Consider the following 23,272-nt stretch of genomic DNA (forward strand, 5'->3'; position numbering starts at 1 on the left):
TGTGCCGAGTGTAACTCCAAACCAACATAAACAGAGCTCTGCGCTGCATTTGCTGAAAGGGTTAATAGGATGTGTGAGACTCGCATGAATTGTGTTCTGTTCTCAGTAATCCTCGCTTGGTTTAAACCCTGTGTGTGAAACCAGAGTTGATCAAGTACATCTCCAAAAAAAAAAAAAAGTGTCTCAACATCACAGTCAAATCTGTTTACAAGGAAAAAGTGACTGGGCTAATATTTCTAAATGAGTTTGAAAGACATTTCTTCTCCTTTATTTGTGCTAAAATCTTTGTGAGGAGCTCATTTCCAGATTTGATCCATATCAAAGCATCAACACAGTTCTTCCAGAAAGTTGGAGACAACATCCGTCTGAAAAAGAGCTGAAGCTGTGGATGATTGTGTTGAACAGAGGAAGAAGAGAACAAACTGGAGCCACAGCAGTGTCAGCAGGATCCAAGCACTGCAGAGAAGATTGGGACATGTGTTTTTACACCATCCACAACTACAGCATATTCTTTAGGACATTTAGACAACTATTCACAACAAGTTAACACAACACCTTCTTGCTCAAAAGGTGCCTCACCAAAACCAGATTTTCATTCAGATTTAGATACAATATGCTTATTATTCCATATAAAACATCTGTTTAATGTATATGTTTGTTCGTTTTATTTGGCCCAAATCTGATCATAGAAATGTGAGTTTAAATGTGCTCTTCACTGACTCTGAGCTGTTTGAGTCTCGTTTAGGAAACTTTCTTAGACGTTCACAAAGAAAGATTGAATCCTGACATCAGTTTGAGTTCATATGATGATATTTTGATTGGTATTAAGACTATAAATGTTTTATTATTAGGGTTATTAAGGTTATAAATGATGTTTGGGAGTAGAATGTAGGTGAACTTAAAAACATTGTGTGTCAAATTAATTTCTGGAGGAACGAGAAGATGTCATCACAGAGACATTAGATGAGTCCCAGATGTGATTTCTAGTGAGTTCTGCTGGAAACATGAGACGCTGACGACAGCTGCTCGTCAAAACTGTGTAAATGACTCTGAACTGTGGATTTACACAAACTGAGGAAGACCAGAAGAGTTAGTGTGTGTCCTGCTCTCTTCTACACCTGCTGCTGTGTTTGTGTTCATCTTATTATTAATCTAATAATACCATATACAAGGAATCAAAACAGAGATTCATCTTGGACAAAAACTAAAGCACAGTGTCCATGTAATGAATTAAAACTTCCTGATCATCGGGAAGAAGGAGGCGGGAACCAGCGCACAATCAAAATGAACTTTAATGACAAAAATAAACACAAAACAGCGCACCAGCCCCTCACGGACGACTGGTGCGCACAAAATAAAAAACAAAACATAAAATAATGTCCCAGGCCTGGTCCTCTCTCGTCCTTCACTATAGTCGCTCCAGGTTTATATCCTTCCATCTCCTCCGTGGGACTCGATACCGGCGGTGGGGCGCAGGTGTAGCTCATCTATAATCACTACACCTGGCCTCACTCCTCGTTCCCACGCCTCTCGGCCCCGCCCCACTCGCCACAGTCCATTTAAATGCAAAAGTGGAAGAAGAGAGATAATGGATACAGACAAACAGAAGAAAATATTACAATAATTAAATCAATCAAAAAAATATTTACTAGACTAGAGTTATGACATATGCATAGGCCACACAATTAAATACACCGACTTTTATGAATAAAAAGGTCACAGACACATTTGAGATATGTGAATGTAAAGAGATGTAAATGAACTGTATATGAACTAGAAGAGTAGAATGTAACTGAGGAAGTGTTGTGTCACACTCCAGTGCAGTAGGTGGCGCTGAACACATTTAACAGACTGAAAGCAGATAAATGGGCGGGGCTTGTGTGTTGTTGTCACCTGAGGTCTCTTGCGCATGCGCGGTCTGCATCACGAGGACACGCCTTTTGTTTCGAAACCGAAAGTAGAGTCTCAATACTAATCGAGTGTATAATCACATTTCCAAGAGTTACAAACTGACATAAAGACCACATCACGGTAAGTTCAGTTATAATCTTCTGATTTCATCTCATATTATTGTAGAATGTGTTCGTTTTCGCGTCGCTTTCATACTAAACTCGAGCTTTAACCCGTTGTAGTGAGTTGTGACGCTTGTAAAATCAGAAGATCAGTTCATCTTCAGGATTATAATAATATCTAACTCCAGGGATTGTTTTAGTTGAGAGAAATTAACGGATTCTTTACTAATAAATAAGCAAAGGTGGGGAAACAAGTATTCTGTGTTTTATTATTTTATTTTAGTAAAATTAAGAACATTTAACCCACCATCAGGATGACACTTTATGTATTTTATGAGGCTTGTTTCTCCAGATGAAATTAAAGAGTATTTATTCATTTGTGATCATATAATCTTTGGGACACTCAGTGAAGACGAGAGATATGCTGCTCTCCAAAGATCTTCTGCTTTACTTTATTAAACTCTTCCTTGAACAGAAAGATCTCTCACCAATCATCAATTATACCTCTTCTGCATCTTATCAATAACAGGTATAACATTTGAGTTGACCATCAGTATTTTTCTAGATTTAGATTCCCAAATAGTTCACCATGCTTCTAACAGGAATATTACAGACAGTGGAGAGGTTGATATTTTTAAGATGTAGGATCTCACACTTCGACAGATTTAAACTCAATCCAGAGAATTGTGAAAACTATCACCAAGAAAAACTGTCTCGTCATCAGCAAGTTATGATATTTTAATCTGTCTTTCATGAACTGCAATACATTTATCATATTATTAAAACTTGAGCCTCGACCAAGAGAAGAACGCAGGATTTGGAAAACCTCGTCTGACTCCTCGATTTATTTCAGATCTAGAAGATGTTCCTTTGACAAGTTTAATAGAAATATTGCTACACAGTTCATAATTCTTACACTTTTGATGAAATATTGACAGAAACCAAATAATTTTAATGAATCAAATATAAAATTATGGCTTACTGTATCAAAAGCTTTTCTAAAATCCAGAAAAAGTATTAAAGTGTCTCCATTTAATAAATTACTATACTGCACTAAATCAGTAACTAAACGAATATTAGAGGAAACGTGACGACCTTTCATGAATCCACATTGAGTTTCATCAATTATCTCATTTAATGCATTTTTCATATGTTTCGCAAAAATTTATGCCATTATCTTATAATCATTATTTAGTTATGAGATAGTTCACCAATTTTCTAATAAGAGGATATGTTTTTGACGTTTAGGGATCAGGTGATAACTCCTTGTTTAAGTGATGTAAGGATTCTTCACACACCGCTAACAGGAATTCAGATTTATCATTTATAAAAACTATATAATATTATGATGTAGGCCCATCATTTCCAGAGGATTTGTTGTTTTTAAGAGATTTATACAGAATTCAGTTTCATTTAGAGAAAGGTCTTGAGATCTCTCTGTTTTCTTTCTAAAGACAATGTTTTTGGACTTTTATAATCGTTTTAAAAGAATCACATTGTCTCGATCTTCTCCTAAAGAATAAATATCTGTGTAATATTTAGAGACAGATTCAGAAATCATGTCTAGGTCCTCAGTAACACTACTGTTCATTTTTATTTTCTAATTAAGTTTATTTCTGTGTTTCTTTTCTCAAGACTAAACAAGTATCTTTCTTTCTCCTTCTTCATCCGTTTCCTTCCAGATATTTCCGAGGCTTTTTCTTGATAAATACAGTCTCAGTCTTTCTGTACATTTTCTTAATCATCACTGTTGGATGATGGGTAGCTGATTGAGTTTAATTAGAAATCTCTTTGATTATGTCTTGAATACGTGTTTTTCTAAATTGAATGCTAAATATTCTTATTTCAATCTTTAGTAGTTCCCAAACTGCCATATTTCTTTCTAAACTTTGCCTGTGTCCAGTATTTATTTATTCTTCCTGCTTCTTCCACAACTAAACCTCTTCTGCACTTGAGCGGGATTCTTGTGAAGAATATCATCTCTGTAATATCTGGAATGACCTTTACATGAAGAGATAAGAGATAAGTCCATAGTGCAGTAAGAACAGGAGAGACGAGAACAGAAACATGTCGAGGGTTTGATCTATCCTCAGGTTAAAGTACAGAGAGCCTGTGAGGAATGACAATGACATCAGTTAATGTTCAGCAAGATTCTGGAGAAACGATCTTTCACTTTTATGTCTTTGAGTCAGACTCAGGTGAACTCGTTCCACTTCCTGAAACCATTGAAGGAACCAAAGCACAAAAAGCTGGAACTCAGAAAGCTCAGCGATATAAAGCAGAGGAACGTGATATTGTTAAAAGACTTGTCTACCTCTCCTGATCTCCTTTTGAGGATTTATCTGTTGAACAGAAATCAGAATTAGATCAACTTCAGAATTAATTTGATAACTTGTGTATTAGAAAAGTAAAGTGTGCTTGTGTTCGCTCAAGAAGGAGGTGGTTAAAGGAGGTTTAGTGTTTATTTAGAAAGCTTTTAAAAGAGTATTCTCCCACCGTCTGTGACTCAGGGTGTTATAAATGTGATCCTAAACCTCAAAAAGACTCTCAGTCAGAGAACTGCTGACAATAAGTCTTCTGAATAATGACTACAAAATAATAGACATGATATTTGCTCAAAAGATTAAATGTGTCCTAGATGATATAATAGATGAATGTCAGTCGGGCTTTATGACAGACTTATTTCAAACAATATTAGACTTGTTCTTGATATTTTAGATTAATCAGACTTTATCCTGGATGACAGTGACTTTTTCTTGATTTTATAAAGCTTTTGATTCCATTAAATTTTCTTTTATTCTTAAGTCCTTGAGTATTTTGTTTTGGCCTGATTTTATTAATGCAGTTCAATCTTTGTATACTAATAATGTCAATGCTTGAATGAAATCTCAACATGGTGCTACTCAAAGGTTTAACAGAGAGAGGTTTAACACTTTCTCACCTCATCTTTTCCACTTCTGTGCAACTCTTAGTCATCCACATTATTTGAGATATATCTATAATCGATCGATATTAATAACACAACTAGCTGATGACACAACTCTTAAAAAATAAAGATCAAGTTCATGTAGCTTTAGACACAATTAGTTTTTTTCATCTGCTCCTGGTTTATGTCTTAATATCCATAAATGTGAACTTTTATCTATAAAAGATTCTACTGATGTTAAAATGTGTGACGTCGCAGTCAAATCTGAAGTTAAATATCTAGGTATAATTATATGTAGAGATCAGAAAAAGAGATCAAATCTTAATATTGAACTTCTTATTCTCTCTGTCTGACACAAATTAAATTCATGTTTACAGCGTGATCTGTCAGTAACAGATAGAGACAGATTTCTAAGGCAGAAAGGTTTAGTTTGTGGATGTTTCTACTCTTAATTATTTGTTTAAAGTAAAATTAAACTACCCCACATCTTGTTGGAGCTTTATTACAATCATATATTTAATTCTGCTGGAGGTTTACATTTTTTATTGCACTGTAACTTTAACATTTCTAAAATACCTTAATCTTTATCTTGTATCATAGACCGTCTTTAATAAGTTGGTCACTTACACAGACAAAACACTGACACTTCTACAAAATAAGTTGGTCACTTATGATTCGCTGCCTTTATAATTTCTCCACATAACTGTTAGCTTAAGCTAGCTTCTTGCACTTTTTGAATAAGCCGAAAAGTAAACTCGAGAGTAAAGGCGTATTCTGAAGAGTTTAAATCCTTCTGTTCAGGTCTCAGAGTTGACGGTAAGTTGAGTTGTCAGCTTCTAATATCATGTATTATTGTAGAATGTCGCTCTCGTGTTAAACTCTTCACACTTTAACGGAGATTTGAGGGAGTTGTTGTGACAGTTTAAAATGATGGAAAGACAATCAGGAAGAAGAAAATGTTTCCGTGTTGGGATGAAGATCGCAATGAAGCTATAAGAAATAAAAGAAAAGCGTTTAGGAAACTGAAAAGAAAATGTAATCCAAAGTAAAGAGGCTCAAGATGTGGTGGTCAGAAAGACTAAAACATATTTTTGGAGATATAATGAATAAGATATGAGGAATAGGTAAGAGATTGAATGATCTGTTCTCAGAAGAGGAGAAGAGCAGTGTTAATTTTGACACGAAATTTTAATTTAGTTTTAGTCTTAGTCTTTTGACTATAATTCTTTTTAGTTTTAGTCAAGTTTTAGTCATCTGATTTGTTTTAATTTTAGTCTTATTTTAGTCGACTAAAATTGCTTGGTATTTTAGTCGACTAAAATTGCTTGGTATTTTAGTCGACTAAAATAAGACTAAAATCAATAACAGATTTACTAGACAATTTTTTACAGCTGGTATAGGAAACAAACTTAACCAAAATATATAAAACACAAATTCAACTTTATTTCAACACAACTGTGTCTTTATTTTGATTCAAAAGCTTTTAGGCAGCAACAAACACTGTCATGATAATGTAAACAATAACTAGCTGCCAATTGACCATCAATAAAAGAAAAATAACATTAGGTCCAGGACCTTAAAGCTTACAGCTGAGCTGAACAATAAGTGCATACATTTAAAGTAAATATTTAATAAGTTGGGTGGATAAAAAAAGTAACAAGATTTTATAAGGTATTCATTTGTCTAGCAATATTGTATGTTTTAAATACTACAATATTGCTAGATTTGTATGTATAATGATAGGATGTGAACATTCACGTTTCACATGACTAATATAGAAATATTTGTGATATTGTCAACAAGTAGAACATTATAAAATATACTAAACATTAGTATTAATCAAATGTATTTATCATGATATTACGTATTAGTATTGTGCTCGCATCTAATTTGAAGAAGGGGCTATTTTACAGTACTTTTCAGTTCGTAATATTTAATGCTACAACATCTACGCACTGCAGTCTTCCAATTTTGCTTAGCTCAATAAACAAAAGAACATCGTTGTGAAATTACATTTGAGAAAATGTCCGGGTGGCTCGTCTGTAAATGTCTTTTCAAATTGGTTGTGTTCTTGCCACGAATGAGCACTCTGCGTGCTTTACACTTTGTTTTGTTTTGTTCGTCGTCAAACGTGAAGTGAGCTGTGGACATTTTGTCGCTCTTTTAGACAGTAGGGACTTTAAGCAACAGCTGCGAATGGAACGGCTACAGCGACCGGAAGTTTGCCGTCACACCGCTGTAGCCAAGAACGTAAAAGTCACTAAGCAACAGTAAAACAGAACAGCGCAACGCAGCATTAATTCATTTATTGAGATCCAAAAAAATATATAATTTAAAAAAGCAAGAGAAGGATTGCTTTTGGCGTTAAATGACAATCTTTTGTCAGAAGAGGAGTTTTTAATATTGTATGATGTAAATAAGTCTAAAAACATAACATTTATTTACCTAACCTCTCACGTTGTAGCGACTCCGGCAAATCAGCTGTTCTCCCGTAGTAGACCGTTAAATTAGAACGTCACAAAGTAGCAGTTAAATTCGCGCAGGCGCAATACAACGCCAGAATGGCGTTGCCGTTCCACCAGAGGCTGTTGCTTAAAGTCCCTATCACCTCGAATGCCGACTTCCCGGGAGCTCATAAAAACTGAAAACCTTCGCTTCACGTCTCAATAAGTCAGGCTCTGATTGGTTCTCTTCTCTCATGCAGTCTGTTCTGTTTTGCCGGTTCTTTTGCTCATTCCTCGCATCTCTCCCGTCTGCTGATTTGATTTTCGTCACAGTCTATTTTCGTCTCGTCCTTTATTCGTTGACGATAATGTCAATCAATTTAGTCATAGTTTTAGTCTCCATCAGTGCCTTCTATTTTAGTTTTCGTTTCGTTTTCGTCGGCAAAAATATATTCGTGACGAAAATAATGACGAAAATATTTAGTCAACGAAATTAACACTGGAGAAGAGTTAGCAGAAACAGATGAAGAGAAGACAATAATGTTTCCAGAGGAGTTTATAAATGACAACTCTTCTAGAAACTTGTGTGAAGAGAGAAAGAGATGAAGAGAAGAGATGTTCAGAATAAAGCTGACAGTAAAAGACAGAAGGGAAGTTCTGGACATTTGAAATGACTGAATTTAAGAAAGCATTAAAAAGAGTGAAAGAATCAGCAGCTGGACACGACGGAGTGAGCTATGGTCAGATAAAACATCTCAGTGCAGAGACTTTGGGTTTTATTCGACAAGATCTGGATCCAAGAGGTTTTACAAAAGACATGGAAAGAGCCAATAGTTATTCCCAGAAGGAAGTAATCCAACAAACTGAAGACCAAGAGCACTCACTTCCCATCTATACAGAAAATAAAGATTACAGAAAGATTATTGTGTTATTTGTAAGAAGTTATCACCAGATCAGAGTGGATTTAGGGGACGAGGAACAGTAGACAGACACTAGAAAAACATTGTTTAATAAAGAGATTGTTCTTTGACTGTGAAAAAGCGTATGATATAGTAAGAAACTAGAGGAAATCCAGGTGAGAGAATACCTGTTGATAAAGTATGGACATAAAACACAAGTATACACTCACCTGAAGGATTATTAGAAACACCTGTTCAATTTCTCATTAATGCAATTATCTAATCATCCAATCACAAGGCAGTTGCTTCAATGCATTTAGGGGTGTGGTCCTGGTCAAGACAATCTCCTGAACTCCAAACTGAATGTCAGAATGGGAAAGAAAGGTGATTTAAGCAATTTTGAGCGTGGCATGGTTGTTGGTGCCAGACGGGCCGGTCTGAGTATTTCACAATCTGCTCAGTTACTGGGATTTCCACACACAACCATTTCTAGTGTTTACAAAGAATGGTGTGAAAAGAGAAAAACATCCAGTATGTGTCAGTCCTGTGGGAGAAAATGCCTTGTTGATGCTAGAGGTCAGAGGAGAATGGCTCGACTGAATCAAGCTGATAGAAGAGCAACTTTGACTGAAATAACCACTCGTTACAACCGAGGTATGCAGCAAAGCATTTGTGAAGCCACAACACACACAACCTTGAGACGGATGGGCTACAACAGCAGAAGACCCCACCGGGTACCACTCATCTCCATTACAAATAGGAAAAAGAGGCTACAGTGTGCACGAGCTCACCAAAATTGGACAGTTGAAGACTGGAAAAATGTTGCCTGGTCTGATGAGTCTGGATTTCTGTTGAGACATTCAGATGGTAGAGTCAGAATTTGGTGTAAACAGAATGAGAACATGGATCCATCATGCCTTGCTACCACTGTGCAGGCTGCTGCTGGTGGTGTATTTGTGTGCAATTGGGCATCGTTTAAATGCCACGGCCTACCTGAGCATTGTTTCTGACCATGTCCATGCCTTAATGACCACCATGTACCCATCCTCTGATGGCTACTTCCAGCAGGATAATGCACCATGTCACAAAGGTTGAATCATTTCTGACCGGTTTCTTGAACATGACAATGAGTTCACTGTACTAAAATGGCCCCCACAGTCACCAGATCTCAACCCAATCTTTGGGATGTGGTGGAATGGTAGCTTCGTGTCCTGGATGTGCATCCCACAAATCTCCATCAACTGCAAGATGCTATCCTATCAATATGGGCCAACATTTCTAAGGAATTCTTTCAGCACCTTGTTGAATCAATGCCATGTAGAATTAAGGCAGTTCTGAAGGGGAAAGGGTCAGACACAGTATTAGTTCCTAATAATCCTTTAGGTGAGTGTATATTGTTAGTATCCTGGATATCCCACAGTAATTATGCTACACCATATCACCCTCTTTTGGATGTAAAATGCTCTGTAGTACATTTTGACAGAATGTAAAGATCTGCTTCAGTAGTTATTTTGGTGAAAGTAACTTAAATGTAGAATAACTTGAAAGTAATACAGGAGTCATGTAACGCATTACAATTCTACAGTATTATTGTACAGTAAAGAGATTACGTTTAAATGACAGTAACACGTAATCTATAATGTATTATAGTTTGGAAGTAACTTGCACAACAACTTTTACATTTAGCAGACAATTTTATTACTGAGATCAATACAAGCAGTCTAAACTAGCAAAAGAGCAAAAAGATGCAAAAGTCTCTTTTAGCCCAATACATACAGTATTGTTCAAAATAATAGCAGTACAATGTGACTAACCAGAATAATCAAGGTTTTTAGTATATTTTTTATTGCTACGTGGCAAACAAGTTACCAGTAGGTTCAGTAGATTGTCAGAAAACAAACAAGACCCAGCATTCATGATATGCACGCTCCTAAGGCTGTGCAATTGGGCAATTAGTTGAAAGGGGTGTGTTCAAAAAAATAGCAGTGTCTACCTTTGACTGTACAAGCTCAAAACTATTTTGTACAAACATTTTTTTTTTCCTGGGATTTAGCAATCCTGTGAATCACTAAACTAATATTTAGTTGTATGACCACAGTTTTTTAAAACTGCTTGACATCTGTGTGGCATGGAGTCAACCAACTTGTGGCACCTCTCAGCTGTTATTCCACTCCATGATTCTTTAACAACATTCCACAATTCATTCACATTTCTTGGTTTTGCTTCAGAAACAGCATTTTTGATATCACCCCACAAGTTCTCAATTGGATTAAGGTCTGGAGATTGGGCTGGCCACTCCATAACATTAATTTTGTTGGTTTGGAACCAAGACTTTGCCCGTTTACTAGTGTGTTTTGGGTCATTGTCTTGTTGAAACAACCATTTCAAGGCCATGTCCTCTTCAGCATAGGGCAACATGACCTCTTCAAGTATTTTAACATATGCAAACTGATCCATGACCCCTGGTATGCGATAAATAGGCCCAACACCATAGTAGGAGAAACATGCCCATATCATGATGCTTGCACCTCCATGCTTCACTGTCTTCACTGTGTACTGTGGCTTGAATTCAGAGTTTGGGGGTCGTCTCACAAACTGCCTGTGGCCCTTGGACCCAAAAAGAACAATTTTACTCTCATCAGTCCACAAAATGTTCCTCCATTTCTCTTTAGGCCAGTTGATGTGTTCTTTGGCAAATTGTAACCTCTTCTGCACATGCCTTTTTTTTAACAGAGGGACTTTGCGGGGGATTCTTGAAAATAGATTAGCTTCACACAGACGTTTTATAACTGTCACAGTACTTACAGGTAACTCCAGACTGTCTTTGATCATCCTGGAGGTGATCATTGGCTGAGCCTTTGCCATTCTGGTTATTCTTCTATCCATTTTGATGGTTGTCTTCCGTTTTCTTCCACGTCTCTCTGGTTTTGCTCTCCATTTTAAGGCATTGGAGATAATTTTAGCTGAACAGCCTATCATTTTTTGCACCTCTTTATAGGTTTTCCCCTCTCTAATCAACTTTTTAATCAAAGTACGCTGTTCTTCAAATGCATGTTCAACAAGTGTTGGCTTCATCCTTAAATGGGGCCACCTGATTCACACCTGTTTCTTCACAAAACTGATGACCTCAGTGATTGAATGCCACACTGCTATTTTTTTGAACACATCCCTTTCAACTAATTCAACTAATTGCCCAATTGCACAGCCTTAAGAGCGTGCATATCATGAATGCTGGGTCTCATTTGTTTTCTGAGAATCTACTGAACCTACTGGTAACTTGTTTGCCACGTAGCAATAAAAAAATATACGAAAAACCTTGATTATTCTGGTTAGTCACATTGTACTGCTATTATTTTGAACAATACTGTACATGTCAACATTTGAAGTGGATCCAAGAAGTTCATTAAAGTTTTTCTAAGACAACATCACATTTTGGATTTAGAACAACTTTGATTAAAGGATTTGATCCACTTGAAATGTTGACATACACACACACACACACACACACACATATACACAAAAAAAAAAAAAAAAACAAGTAGTTAGAATATAAATATATAGAATCTCTGAAGACTTGATTAATACTGATTTAATTGGTAACAGCCTATTGTCATATTACATGTATTCTAATTTAACATTAACATTTAATAATTTAACATTAAGGATGACATACATATTTAGGCCTAATACGACATTCTGTTCAAATGGTTAATAAAAATAATTCGCCCCTAATAGGAAAGACCATTTCTGACACTGATAGAGTCATCTCTGGTTTATTTCTAGTAAGTGAGTGCAGGTTTGAAGTAAATTCATGAGATTAATGAATATGACATATTTCAGATTTTAATATTAAATTAAAAAACGATTGGGATGAAACCCTGATTTTACACTGATTCATCACAAAGACGACTGTGTGTATATATATATATATAGTGGTGAGCATAGATTATTTTTTTTAATCTAGATTAATCTCACTGTAATCTTGGAATTAATCTAGATTAAAATGGCTCATTTGAATTCTGCCGATGGCATTCAAAATGTGTGTGCTGCCCAAATAATGACAAAGTCTTTGAGAAGGGGTTTCTCAGGCCAGGTGGTGCATTAGACCAGGGGCTCATCTCCTGTTTCCAAAATGCATAACAAACTGCTTGAGAAAGCTGTTCTACTATGATCATTGATGATGAAAATAAATTATGTTCAATAAGATTGAATTGTTAATACTGATAGAGCTGTGCTGACGGGCTTGTCTTAGTTGCACTTAGCCCCAATTTCCACTGAATGTTTTAGCGGCGCGTTACTGCTCCGATGAGGTTTTGTTGCATCCTCACACCAGAAGCAGATCAGAAGTGCAGGATTCGCGAGACCACGTGATTTGCCTGTCCTACACTATAGTCTATGGTCCAACATTGTATTTCTTGATTTTTGTGTGTTCTAACTCTATCAGGATCTCTGGGGTCAGTGAAGAGTTTGTTGTGTTAGTTAAGGTTAAGGGCAATGATCGTGGGATGCAGGATTTAGATCACTGAATTGGTTTAAGGTTACCAGCGCTTTGGAAAGTCAGATTCAGCAAGGATTATTAGGACAAGACACTGTATAACTGAATGGGTTACAAAACTAGTGACGTGACATTCAGCCAAGTATTGTGCCCCATACGCAGAATTCATGCTCTGCATTTAACCCATCCAAAGTGAACACACACACAGAGAAACCAGGTGTAATCACTGATATATAGATCAGTGGGTGTAAACTCTGGTCTGATACTATAAAACAGGTCTTTCTAAACAGTGAAGATTTGTCAGTCAGGTATCACTCGTATATATTCTGAACCACTACACACCATAGAATCACTACACTGCTGCATGATGAGAAATATACTTTATTACTAAAAAATAAATAAATTATTATGGGTGGACAGCAGAGTCATAGCTACAAAAACATTCACTATTAAGTGTTTCTGTTATTTGTTTTGGTTTTTTTCATTGACAGACCTCAAATCAGTTCCTCATCATGGAGATCAGTGAGAGATCTTCATTTCCAGATCACAGCTGTGTGTCTCTGAAGAGTGACAGATCCATGGATAATCCTCCTGAACTCCGTGCTGAACCAGTGACCTCTGACCCCAGGTGAGACACTGTCCTGTACTGGAGACAATAGACTAGGGATGGGCATTGTTTACATTTTATCGATACCGATACGAATAACTTACTGATACTGTTATCAATACTATTTGGTGCATGAAGATACAAAGTTGTTGAAAATTTCAAGTTATTTTATCACTGCTGAACTAAAGCAACTGTTATTGTATTATATATTTATTATTGTATATGTATTATATCATTAATGTTCTTCAGTGAAGAGCAGTGAGTTATTTTTCTCTTTTTAACATTAAAGGAATAGTTCACCCAAAGATGAAAATTGTGTCATCATTTACTCTCAAGTTGTTTTAAACCTGAATGAGTTTCTTCTTCTGTTGAACATGAGTCCAAAGTGATTTTCATATATTTTTTCCTATTATTAAAGTCAGTGTGGACCAGCAACTGTTTGCTTGCCCACATTCTTCAAAATATATTATTTTGTGTTCAGAACAAGAATAAATACAGATTTATACATGACTGACTTGTATTGTAATTTTTGGGTGAACCGTCTCTTTAATGACAAGCTGCGGTGTTTAGTACTGTCTCTTTAAGAGATGCATGCACCATTTCTCTCTTGCCTGTTAACTTTCATTTAAGACATAATTAACTGTAATTATATGTAAACCGTGTATGTTTCTGACAGTATTAGTACAATCACATGATAACTTATATAACTAAATAATCTGGTGCTGTTTGACTGGTATTTTAGTGTATGGACGCTTCGGGTGAACGTGCTCTGAATAAACACGTCATACAAATAAAACGTTTTACCAGCAAGAACTTATAGGCCATGTTGCAAGGTTAATTTTTTTTTTGAATATGTGCAATTTGCTTGTTGGTAATAAACATTTAAACTGTTAAACATTGTATTTTATGTTGTTGGGTATCACAAAACGGAATACAATACGAAAAAGTAGGTACTATCTTACAGCGGTCTGCTTTCCCCCACAATGCATCGCATCACGTCACGTTGGGGAGAGAATTTACCAAAGCCGCCTTGAGAGCATTGAGAGTGACTAGAGAGACGAGAGTATTCAGGTAGCGCAGAACGCAGATTATAGATAAATAGATAAATATATATATATAGATAGATAGATAGACTAGATACAGTATATAGATATATAGACAGACCGATAGATTGAGAGATAGCGACCCAAACGCACTCACTTCCCTACAGCACAAGCTTTCTACCGCAGTTAACATGGGACGGCACCCACACAAGCTCCTGTCAAACACAGCGACACACACACGGCTACGTTTGCAACAACATTTTCACCGGAGGACGAGATAAACGCTTAGAAATGTCCATATAGCTAGCATGATGCCTTTTATTTCTAGATGACAAATACAAAGTTTACCAGTTCTACGACACTATGACAAAGGTTACCAGTACTTATCTGAACTAACGTCATGATCACTGCCACTAGATATAAAGAAAATAATGATTTTTTTCACTCGGTGCTATTCAATGACAGTAAAAAATAAATTATATATATATATATATATATATATATATATATATATATATATATATATATATATATATATATATATATAATGTATGTATATGTATGTGTGTGTGTGTGTCGTTATTGTGCACTGCTGCTTGTAGACTAGCTCCAGTGCTCATTGCTGCGATGCTAAATGATAGCAACTCACCGGGACACTTCACCAACTCTCCACTCATTCTCCTCGGACCATGCATTATAGGCTTTGACGGACATCAGTTCTTGGCAATTCCTCATTTGCCCCCTCACGGCTGGCTCGATCGAAATTACACAGCTGCGGGTCATCATACATTGCTTTCGCCACCTCTTCCTCATCCCAGTCAGTCGCTATAACGTTAGTTCTGATGCTGCGTTCCAGGCAGGTTTTTGAGCTCGTAATCACTATTTCATACCACTACTAATGACTTTGTACCGTTCCAGGCAAGTTACGCCAAACTTTCTGAGCGCAAGAAATTGTAACTAGATTATTTATTTTATTGCAACGTTGAATTGACCTAAAATCGTTTTTTCAACGTGTACTACTTGCATGAACACTGCATCAGCAGGCATTATTATTCGTATGGGCTGTCATCCTTGTTTCGCCTGCCGTGTGACCTCGGAACTCGGAGTGCATCGATCTAGTACAAGACACGAGTTCACGGTGGAAAGTCACGGGCTTGATTGCCGTTCCAGTGCACTTTCATGGGTTTAAGGTTGGAAAAACACGGGTTACGGGTTGCCTGGAACGCTGCATCATACTAGACTGAGGCTACCTTTCCTCGACTTCTCCCCAACATGACGTCATCACCGAGTTGCGTAAAAAAACTGTTTATACCAAAAACTTAAAAAATAGGTATTTGAGCCCATTTTTGAGACATTTTAAAAATGATATACATATCTTGAGTGATTTATGTACCCATTAATCGAAAGTGGTGTTTAACCTGCAACATGGCCTTTAAAGCACACGCAAATAGTGTACTTTTGTGATTGCAAATAAGTGCAGAGTCTCGTGAGTGTAACTACTGTTGAATTGACATTTGATGTGAATGTGTCTCATGAGTTTCAGACAGCTTCTAATAAATCGTTAACATTGAAGTATACAGAGATAAAACAACACAAGTATCAATAAAAGTATCATTTGTCTCGAAGCTTATCGGTACTTCAGTATCAACCCAATTACGTACCGGTCCAAAAAATACCGGTTCTTGGTACCCATCCCTACAATAGACTGACTCCTACAACATCATTCATCATCTGAACTAATTGTGTTGTGTTAATTACTGTGTGAAGATGTGTATGAATAATTATATTTTAGAGTCAGCAGGAGGAAGAGGAAGAGATCTTCATCTCCAGATCCCAGCTGTGTGTCTCTGAAGAGTGACAGAGCCATGGATAATCCTCCTAAACTCAGTGCTGAACCAGTGACCTCTGACCCCAGTGCTGAACCAGTGACCTCTGACCCCAGGTGAGACTCCATCATCTTGGTATGGTGCTGTGAGACATTATTAAAGCTCTTACTCTTCTGCTGTCTGCTGTTCTCATTATTTTCTGTATTATTGTCACACATAAGGAGCGTGGAGCACTCAGAGGAAACTAGAATCACTTTATTTGTCAGAGATCAATGCTAAGGATTGTTTCTTCTCGCCCGGTCGGGCCACTTGTTCAGATTATTACTGGGCCTGACACACAAACATAAAATAGTTGCTCTTATTATTGTTTCTGATCTAGGTTATCTTTTATACTAATAAATACGATTTTAAAGGTAAAGGTAAAGGATTTTATTGTCATTCCAAAGTATGTACATGAGCTGGAAGGAAATTAGACACTGAGGCCCGGTTAAAACCATTCACAATAAATAACTAACTACTCATCAATAAATACAATAGATAAAATAACAAATAATACAAGCCCATATTAATATATGGGTACAGTCTCTCCACACACTAAACCCTTAAAAATTAGCAGCATAGTAATAAAGTTAGTGCAATCTAATTTAGGACAGCAAGTTCAGTTCATCAGTTCTGTAGTTGTCAATGTTAAAAAGTCTCACGGTTTCTGGATAGAAACTGTTTTTTAACCTTGATGTCCTAGCTCTGATGCTTCACAGCCTCCTGCCTGAAAGAAGAGGGTCAAATAGTTTATTGGCAGGGTGAGAGAAGTCTTTCATGATACTTGCAGCCCTAGTCTTGCATCTGTTGATGTATATATCTGCAATTGCAGGGAGACTACAACCGATGACTTTCTCTGCCGTCTTAACCACACGCTGTAGGGCCTTCCTCTCTGTTACAGAGCAGTTTCCATACCACACTGTAATACAAGATGTTAGGATGCTCTCCACCACACACCTATAGAAAGATGTGAGAACTGTAGTTCCCAAGCCAGCCTTTTTAAGCCTCCTCAGAAAATACAGCCTTTGATGAGCCTTTTTTACCAGACTATTACAGTTGGATTTCCACTTTAAATCATCGTTGATATGTACTCATAGATATTTGTAGCTGGAGACAATCTTCACCTCAGCTCCCTCAATACAAATGGGAGGGGGGTGCCTCCTATTGGTTTTTCTAAAGTCCACAATAATTTCTTTAGTCTTTTCCACGTTAATGCATAGGTTGTTATCCTTGCACCAGGCCACCATTTGTTCCACCTCTGATCTATAGGCTGACTCGTCATTCTGAGAAATGAGTCCCATCACCACAGTATCATCTGCAAACTTGACAACATGATTACTCGGGTGTCTGGCTGAACAATCATATGTCAGCAGTGTGTACAACATTGGGCTCAGGACACATCCCTGTGGTGAGCCGGTGTTAAGAACAATGGACCTAGTTGCACAATGAGTAACTCAGTCCTAAAATTTCCAGTTTGTGTATCAATGTCTGTGGAATGATTGTATTAAAAGCCGAACTAAAATCCATAAAAAGCAATCTCACATAGGTGTCTTTGCTGTCCAGATGGGTAAGAGCCAGATGTAAAACTGATGAGACGGCATCTGCAGTGGACCTGTTCTTTCGATAAGCGTACTGATTCTGGTCAGTGCTGTCATCAATTTTCTCACTGATTTGAGTCATGACCAGCCGCTCAAAACACTTCATCACTATTGGGGTGAGTGCTACCGGGCGATAGTCATTCAAACATGACACGGTGTTAGTCTTAGGAACAGGAATGATAGTAGCAGATTTAAAGCATGAGGGTACAACTGCTTTTGACAGTGAGATATTAAAAATGTCAGTCAGTACCTGTGAGAGCTGAAATGCGCAGTCTTTCAGAACCCTGCCTGGGATGTTATCTGGGCCTGCAGCTTTCCGTGGTTTGACTCTCTGAAGGACCCTCCTGACATCTTCTGTGGTAACACTGGGTGGCTGCTCACCAGGTGGTACAGTGAGTCTAGTGCTAGGAGTGTTATTAGAGACCTCAAAACGAGCATAGAAAGTGTTTAGAGCATCAGGAAGAGATGGATCTCTGGAGCCTTCAATATCTCCTCTTTTATAATCAGTGATGCTCTTTATGCCAGCCCACATTCTCTGGGGGTCGTTGGTAGAAAAATGACCCTGTATCTTGAGAGCATAATCAGCCTTGGCTCTTTTTATGCCGGTATTCAATTTCCTCCTTGCCACTCGAAGCGCCTCCGTGTCACCCTTCCTGAATGCTGAATCTCGTGCTCTCAGAAGTGATCTGACCTCAGCAGTTAGCCAGGGCTTCTGGTTAGGGTGGATAGTTATTGTCCTAGTGGTAGTAACATCATCCACACACTTACTTATGTAACAGGTGACAGAGGATGCATACTCGTCCAGATCCACCTCTCCAGCATCTGTTGCTGCCTCCCTGAAGACCTGCCAGTCAGTACTTTCAAAGCAGTGTTGCAACACAGAGGCAGCATTACTGGGCCACACTGTAATTGACTTTTGTGTTGGTTTCATTGTCTTCACAACAGGGCTGTAAGAGGGAACAAGCATAACAGAGATATGATCAGACAGTCCAAGGTTAGGAAGAGGGAGTGCTCTGTAGGCTCCGCGTCTTTTTGTGTACACACGATCGAGGGTGTTATTTCCCCGGGTTGCAATAGTAACATGTTGATAAAACCTTGGTGTAATGTCCGTCAAATTTACATGGTTAAAATCTCCAGCAATCACATAAAATGCATCCGGGTACTTGTTTTGGAGAGAGACTATGTTTTCATGTAGTTCTGCTAGCGCCTCATTAGCTTTTGCGCTCATGGGGATATAAACAACAATAATGAACACCGCTGTGAGCTCTCGCGGTAGATAATACGGCCGGCATTTGATGGTCATGTATTCAACATTTCCAGAGCAGTGAGTGCTAATAATGGAACAGTTAGTGCACCAACCTTCATTGATATACACGCAAAGTCCACCTCCTCGAGTCTTCCCCGACAACTGACTCCGGTCGGCCCGGTGGAGTAGCATGCCACTGATCTGGAGTCCAGAATCTGGTACGTTGTCATTAAGCCATGTTTCCGTCAATAAAAGCACACAGCAGTTTCTCATCTCCTTGTACATATTAATTTGCAGCCTTAATAAATCCATTTTGTTGTCCAACGCCTGAACATTATCTAAAAAAAGAGACGGGATCACCCGTCTGTTATTGTTAGCCTTTAGCTTAGCCAGGAGGCCGGCTCGCTTGCCTCTCTTCTGTTTCCGAGCACACCGCTTCCTCTTGCCTCTGAGCCGGCGTATGTTGCACTGCCATGCCGTTTTCCTCAGTAGTCCCATCCTACCCAGCTCTGACTTAAGATTCGGTGATAGTTTTGCTCCATACATGCTGTTAATTTTGCAGAGTTCAAGTGGGTTATACCAACATGTTAGATACCAATTAAAGTTTACGATTCTCAATTTCAGTTTTGATACCACAGCAAATACTACTAGTGTAGCAAATATAAAGTTGATGAAATGTAGCCTATATTCTAGAAAATGTGTTGTACTTTAATGTAAATATGGTGTATATAACAGGAGAATATTAAACTGACACTTCTCTCTTAAATGTGTTGCTGTTCCTTACATGTTTTATTCACAAACATGTTTTTATGTTTGTTACCAATCAGAGACGATCAGATACGAGCCCAGGATCCTCCTCAAGCAGTGAATGATGAACTACAGAGAGTCAAAGAGCAGCACAAAACCAGCATGAAGAACAAGTATGAGAGATTATTTGAGGGACTGAAACTCCAGGAGAATGAAAGCCTCCTGAACAGCATCTACACACAGCTCTACATCATAGAGGGAGAGAGAGAAGGAGTGAATGAAGAACATGAGGTTTTACAGATGGAGAAAACAGCCAGAACACAACCCTCACAAGACACTCCAATCTACTGCAATGACATCTTTAAAGCCTCCGCTGAAGCAGGATGTGAGGAGAAAGAGCAGATCAAGACTGTTCTTACTAAAGGCATCGCTGGAATCGGAAAAACCGTCTCTGTGCAGAAGTTCATTCTGGACTGGGCCGAGGGAAAAGCTAATCAGGATGTAGATTTCATGTTTGTGCTTCCATTTCGAGAGCTGAACTTGATCAGAGATCATCAGTACAGTCTTCACAGACTTCTGCTGGACTTTCATCCTGAACTTCAAGATCTGGACTCACAGATTTATGAGGAGTGTAAAGTTGTGTTCATCTTTGATGGTCTGGATGAAAGCAGAATCACACTGATGTTTTCAGACGCTCAGAAAGTTTGTGATGTGACTGAGACTTCATCAGTGGCTGTGTTGATGTCAAAGCTGATGAAAGGAGAGCTGCTTCCCTCTGCTCTCATCTGGATCACCTCCAGACCAGCAGCAGCCAATCAGATCCCCTCCAAATACATCCACCGTCTGACAGAAATTCAGGGATTCACTGAGCCTCAGAAGGAGGAATATTTCAGGAAGAGAATCAGTGATGAGCATCAAGCCAGCAGAATCATCTCACACATCAGAAGAGCAAGAAGCCTCCACATCATGTGCCACATCCCCGTCTTCTGCTGGATCTCATCCACTGTGCTTCAGAAGCTCCTGGAAGAAGATCTGAGTGCAGAAATCCCTCAAACTCTGACTGAAATGTACATCCACTTCTTGCTGATTCAGATCAACATGAGGAAGCAGAAGTATGAAGAGAGAGATCCAGAGAAACTCCTGCCGTCCAACAGAGAAGTGATTGTGAAACTTGCTGAAGTGGCTTTCAAACAGCTGATGAAGGGCAATGTGATGTTCTATGAGGAGGACCTGATTGAGAGCAGCATAGACGTCACTGACGCCTCGGTGTATTCTGGGATTTGCACTGAGATCTTTAAGGAGGAATCTGTGATTCATCAGAGGAAAGTCTACAGCTTCATTCATCTGAGCGTTCAGGAGTTTCTCGCTGCTTTCTATCTGCTTTACTGCTGTTTAACAAAGAACAAGAAACCACTGCATGAATTCAGATCTAACAGATCTGATAAAGACTCTCTGTATGATCTACTAACATCAGCAGTATATAAAGCTCTCAAGAGTGAGAATGGACGTCTGGATTTGTTCCTGCGGTTCCTGCTGGGCATCTCACTGGAGTCCAATCAGAGACTCTTACAGGATCTACTGACACACACAGAGAACAGCTCAGAGACCATCAGCAGAACCACACAGTACATTAAAGAGAGGATCACAGATCCAAATGATCATTATCGTCTCTCAGCTAATCAGTCGATCAATCTGTTCCTCTGTCTGCTGGAAGTGAAAGATCAGACTCTGTTCAGAGAGATTCAGGAGTTTGTGAAATCAGACAAACACTCAGAGAAGAAACTCTCTGCTGCTCACTGCTCAACAATCTCCTACATGCTTCAGATGTCAGAGGAGACACTGGATGAGCTGAACACCATGAAATACAACACATCAGCTGAGGGGAGAAGAAGACTGATACCAGCTGTGATCAACTGCAGAAAAGCTCTGTGAGTGTTTCATCATCAACTAAAGGATCATATTTAATAATGAACCTGACTCCTTTAAAATAAATGTTCCTGAATGAGAGATTTTCTCCTGAATAACAGGCCAGAATCTTAAAGGAGTCCCAACATGTGTTTTTAATCCAGTAGATATTAGAGTAAAAGGTAAAAACAACCCCGTCACATGAGAAACTGGTTCATTAAATCAGCAGCAGCTGCAGCAAAGAGACGCTCCACACATTGATCCGTAAAGCTGACATTCACACATTTCACTCTCAATCAAGACACAATCATGATATCAACTACTGCTAATATTAATAACTATAATAACATTTAATCTGCAGTAATTATTGATCATAAATGCTGAATGTTGCAGCTGTTTGACTGCTGTTACAGTGAACTATTACAGTGAAGACAGAGCTTGACGTCTGCTTACTCTTTACTGTACAGCACTAGACACTATTTTACATTATTATACATTTAAAGAGCTCTGCATTATGACATAAAATAAATCAAACCATAGAAAAGGTGGATGAGTGTGAATGGTAATATTATGAGTGATATAGGTCTAGTTTTCTAACACATATTTACTCTGTCAGCATTGTGACCACATTAATGTCACAAATAAAAGATTAAAACTTACATTTCAGCAGCTCACACACGGACATGAATTATTCACACAAAACAAGCGAAGAGTTTGTCATTTAATGAGATCTGTGTTAAATATCCATTTACATGTCAGTCTTTTGTGAAAATGACTTTTACAAACTCAGATGTGACGCATTTCTGTGAAGGACTACAGAACAAGCTCTGATTCACAACATTAGTGTCCAAACACAGAAATAAAAGAGGGTCTATATATCAGATCAGGATCTGAAGACTATAATAAACACAAATCCAGCTCTAGAGCATCAGATCTCACAGTCAGCTCAAAACAATGATGTGCAGGACACCACTGATGATCTTTATGATTGTGAAGGAGAGGAATGAAGAGCTTCTCTCTCGTGAACACGCTGCTGGAGAAGATTCTTCTGTGTGTTTCAGGAAAAGTTCATCAGTAGTCTAGTGCTCGAGCGCTGCTCAACAATGTCAGAGACACGGCTTCAGATCTACAACAAACCTGCTCCTTCTTCTCATTTACTCATTTATCTGTTGATTTCTTCAATTAATGCAGAGATTTATCAAATAAAGCAAAGCAAGTTACTGTTCCTGTGAACACCACTGACTCAAACTAATTCAGCTGAAGCAGCAAATAAAGAGAAACTACAAATATTGATCACATTAACAATACAGCAGGAAGGATATAATACTTTAAAAATAATAATAATAATAAATTGTATTTAATCTCTTCTAGATTTTCTGGCTGTAATCTCACTGCTCAGTGTTGTGAGAGATTGTCTTCAGCTCTACAATCCTCAAACTGTGTCCTGAGAGAGCTGGATCTGAGGAACAATGACCTGCAGGACTC

General features: G+C 38.1%; 1 protein-coding gene across 1 annotated transcript; it reads left to right on the forward strand.

The window, feature by feature from the left end:
- Window positions 1-1,559: 1,559 nt before the first annotated feature.
- LOC113114182 (NLR family CARD domain-containing protein 3-like) lies at window positions 1,560-22,985 on the forward strand. Its single transcript, XM_026281021.1, has 4 exons — window positions 1,560-2,031; window positions 13,268-13,404; window positions 16,219-16,368; window positions 19,963-22,985. Exons 2-4 carry the CDS (start codon window positions 13,289-13,291, stop codon window positions 21,812-21,814), a joined length of 2,118 nt encoding a protein of 705 aa, XP_026136806.1. The 5' UTR covers window positions 1,560-2,031; window positions 13,268-13,288; the 3' UTR covers window positions 21,815-22,985.
- Window positions 22,986-23,272: the final 287 nt, after the last annotated feature.

The sequence above is a fragment of the Carassius auratus genome, chromosome 1, assembly GCF_003368295.1.
Source record: "Carassius auratus strain Wakin chromosome 1, ASM336829v1, whole genome shotgun sequence".
Taxonomy (NCBI): Eukaryota; Metazoa; Chordata; class Actinopteri; order Cypriniformes; family Cyprinidae; genus Carassius; species Carassius auratus.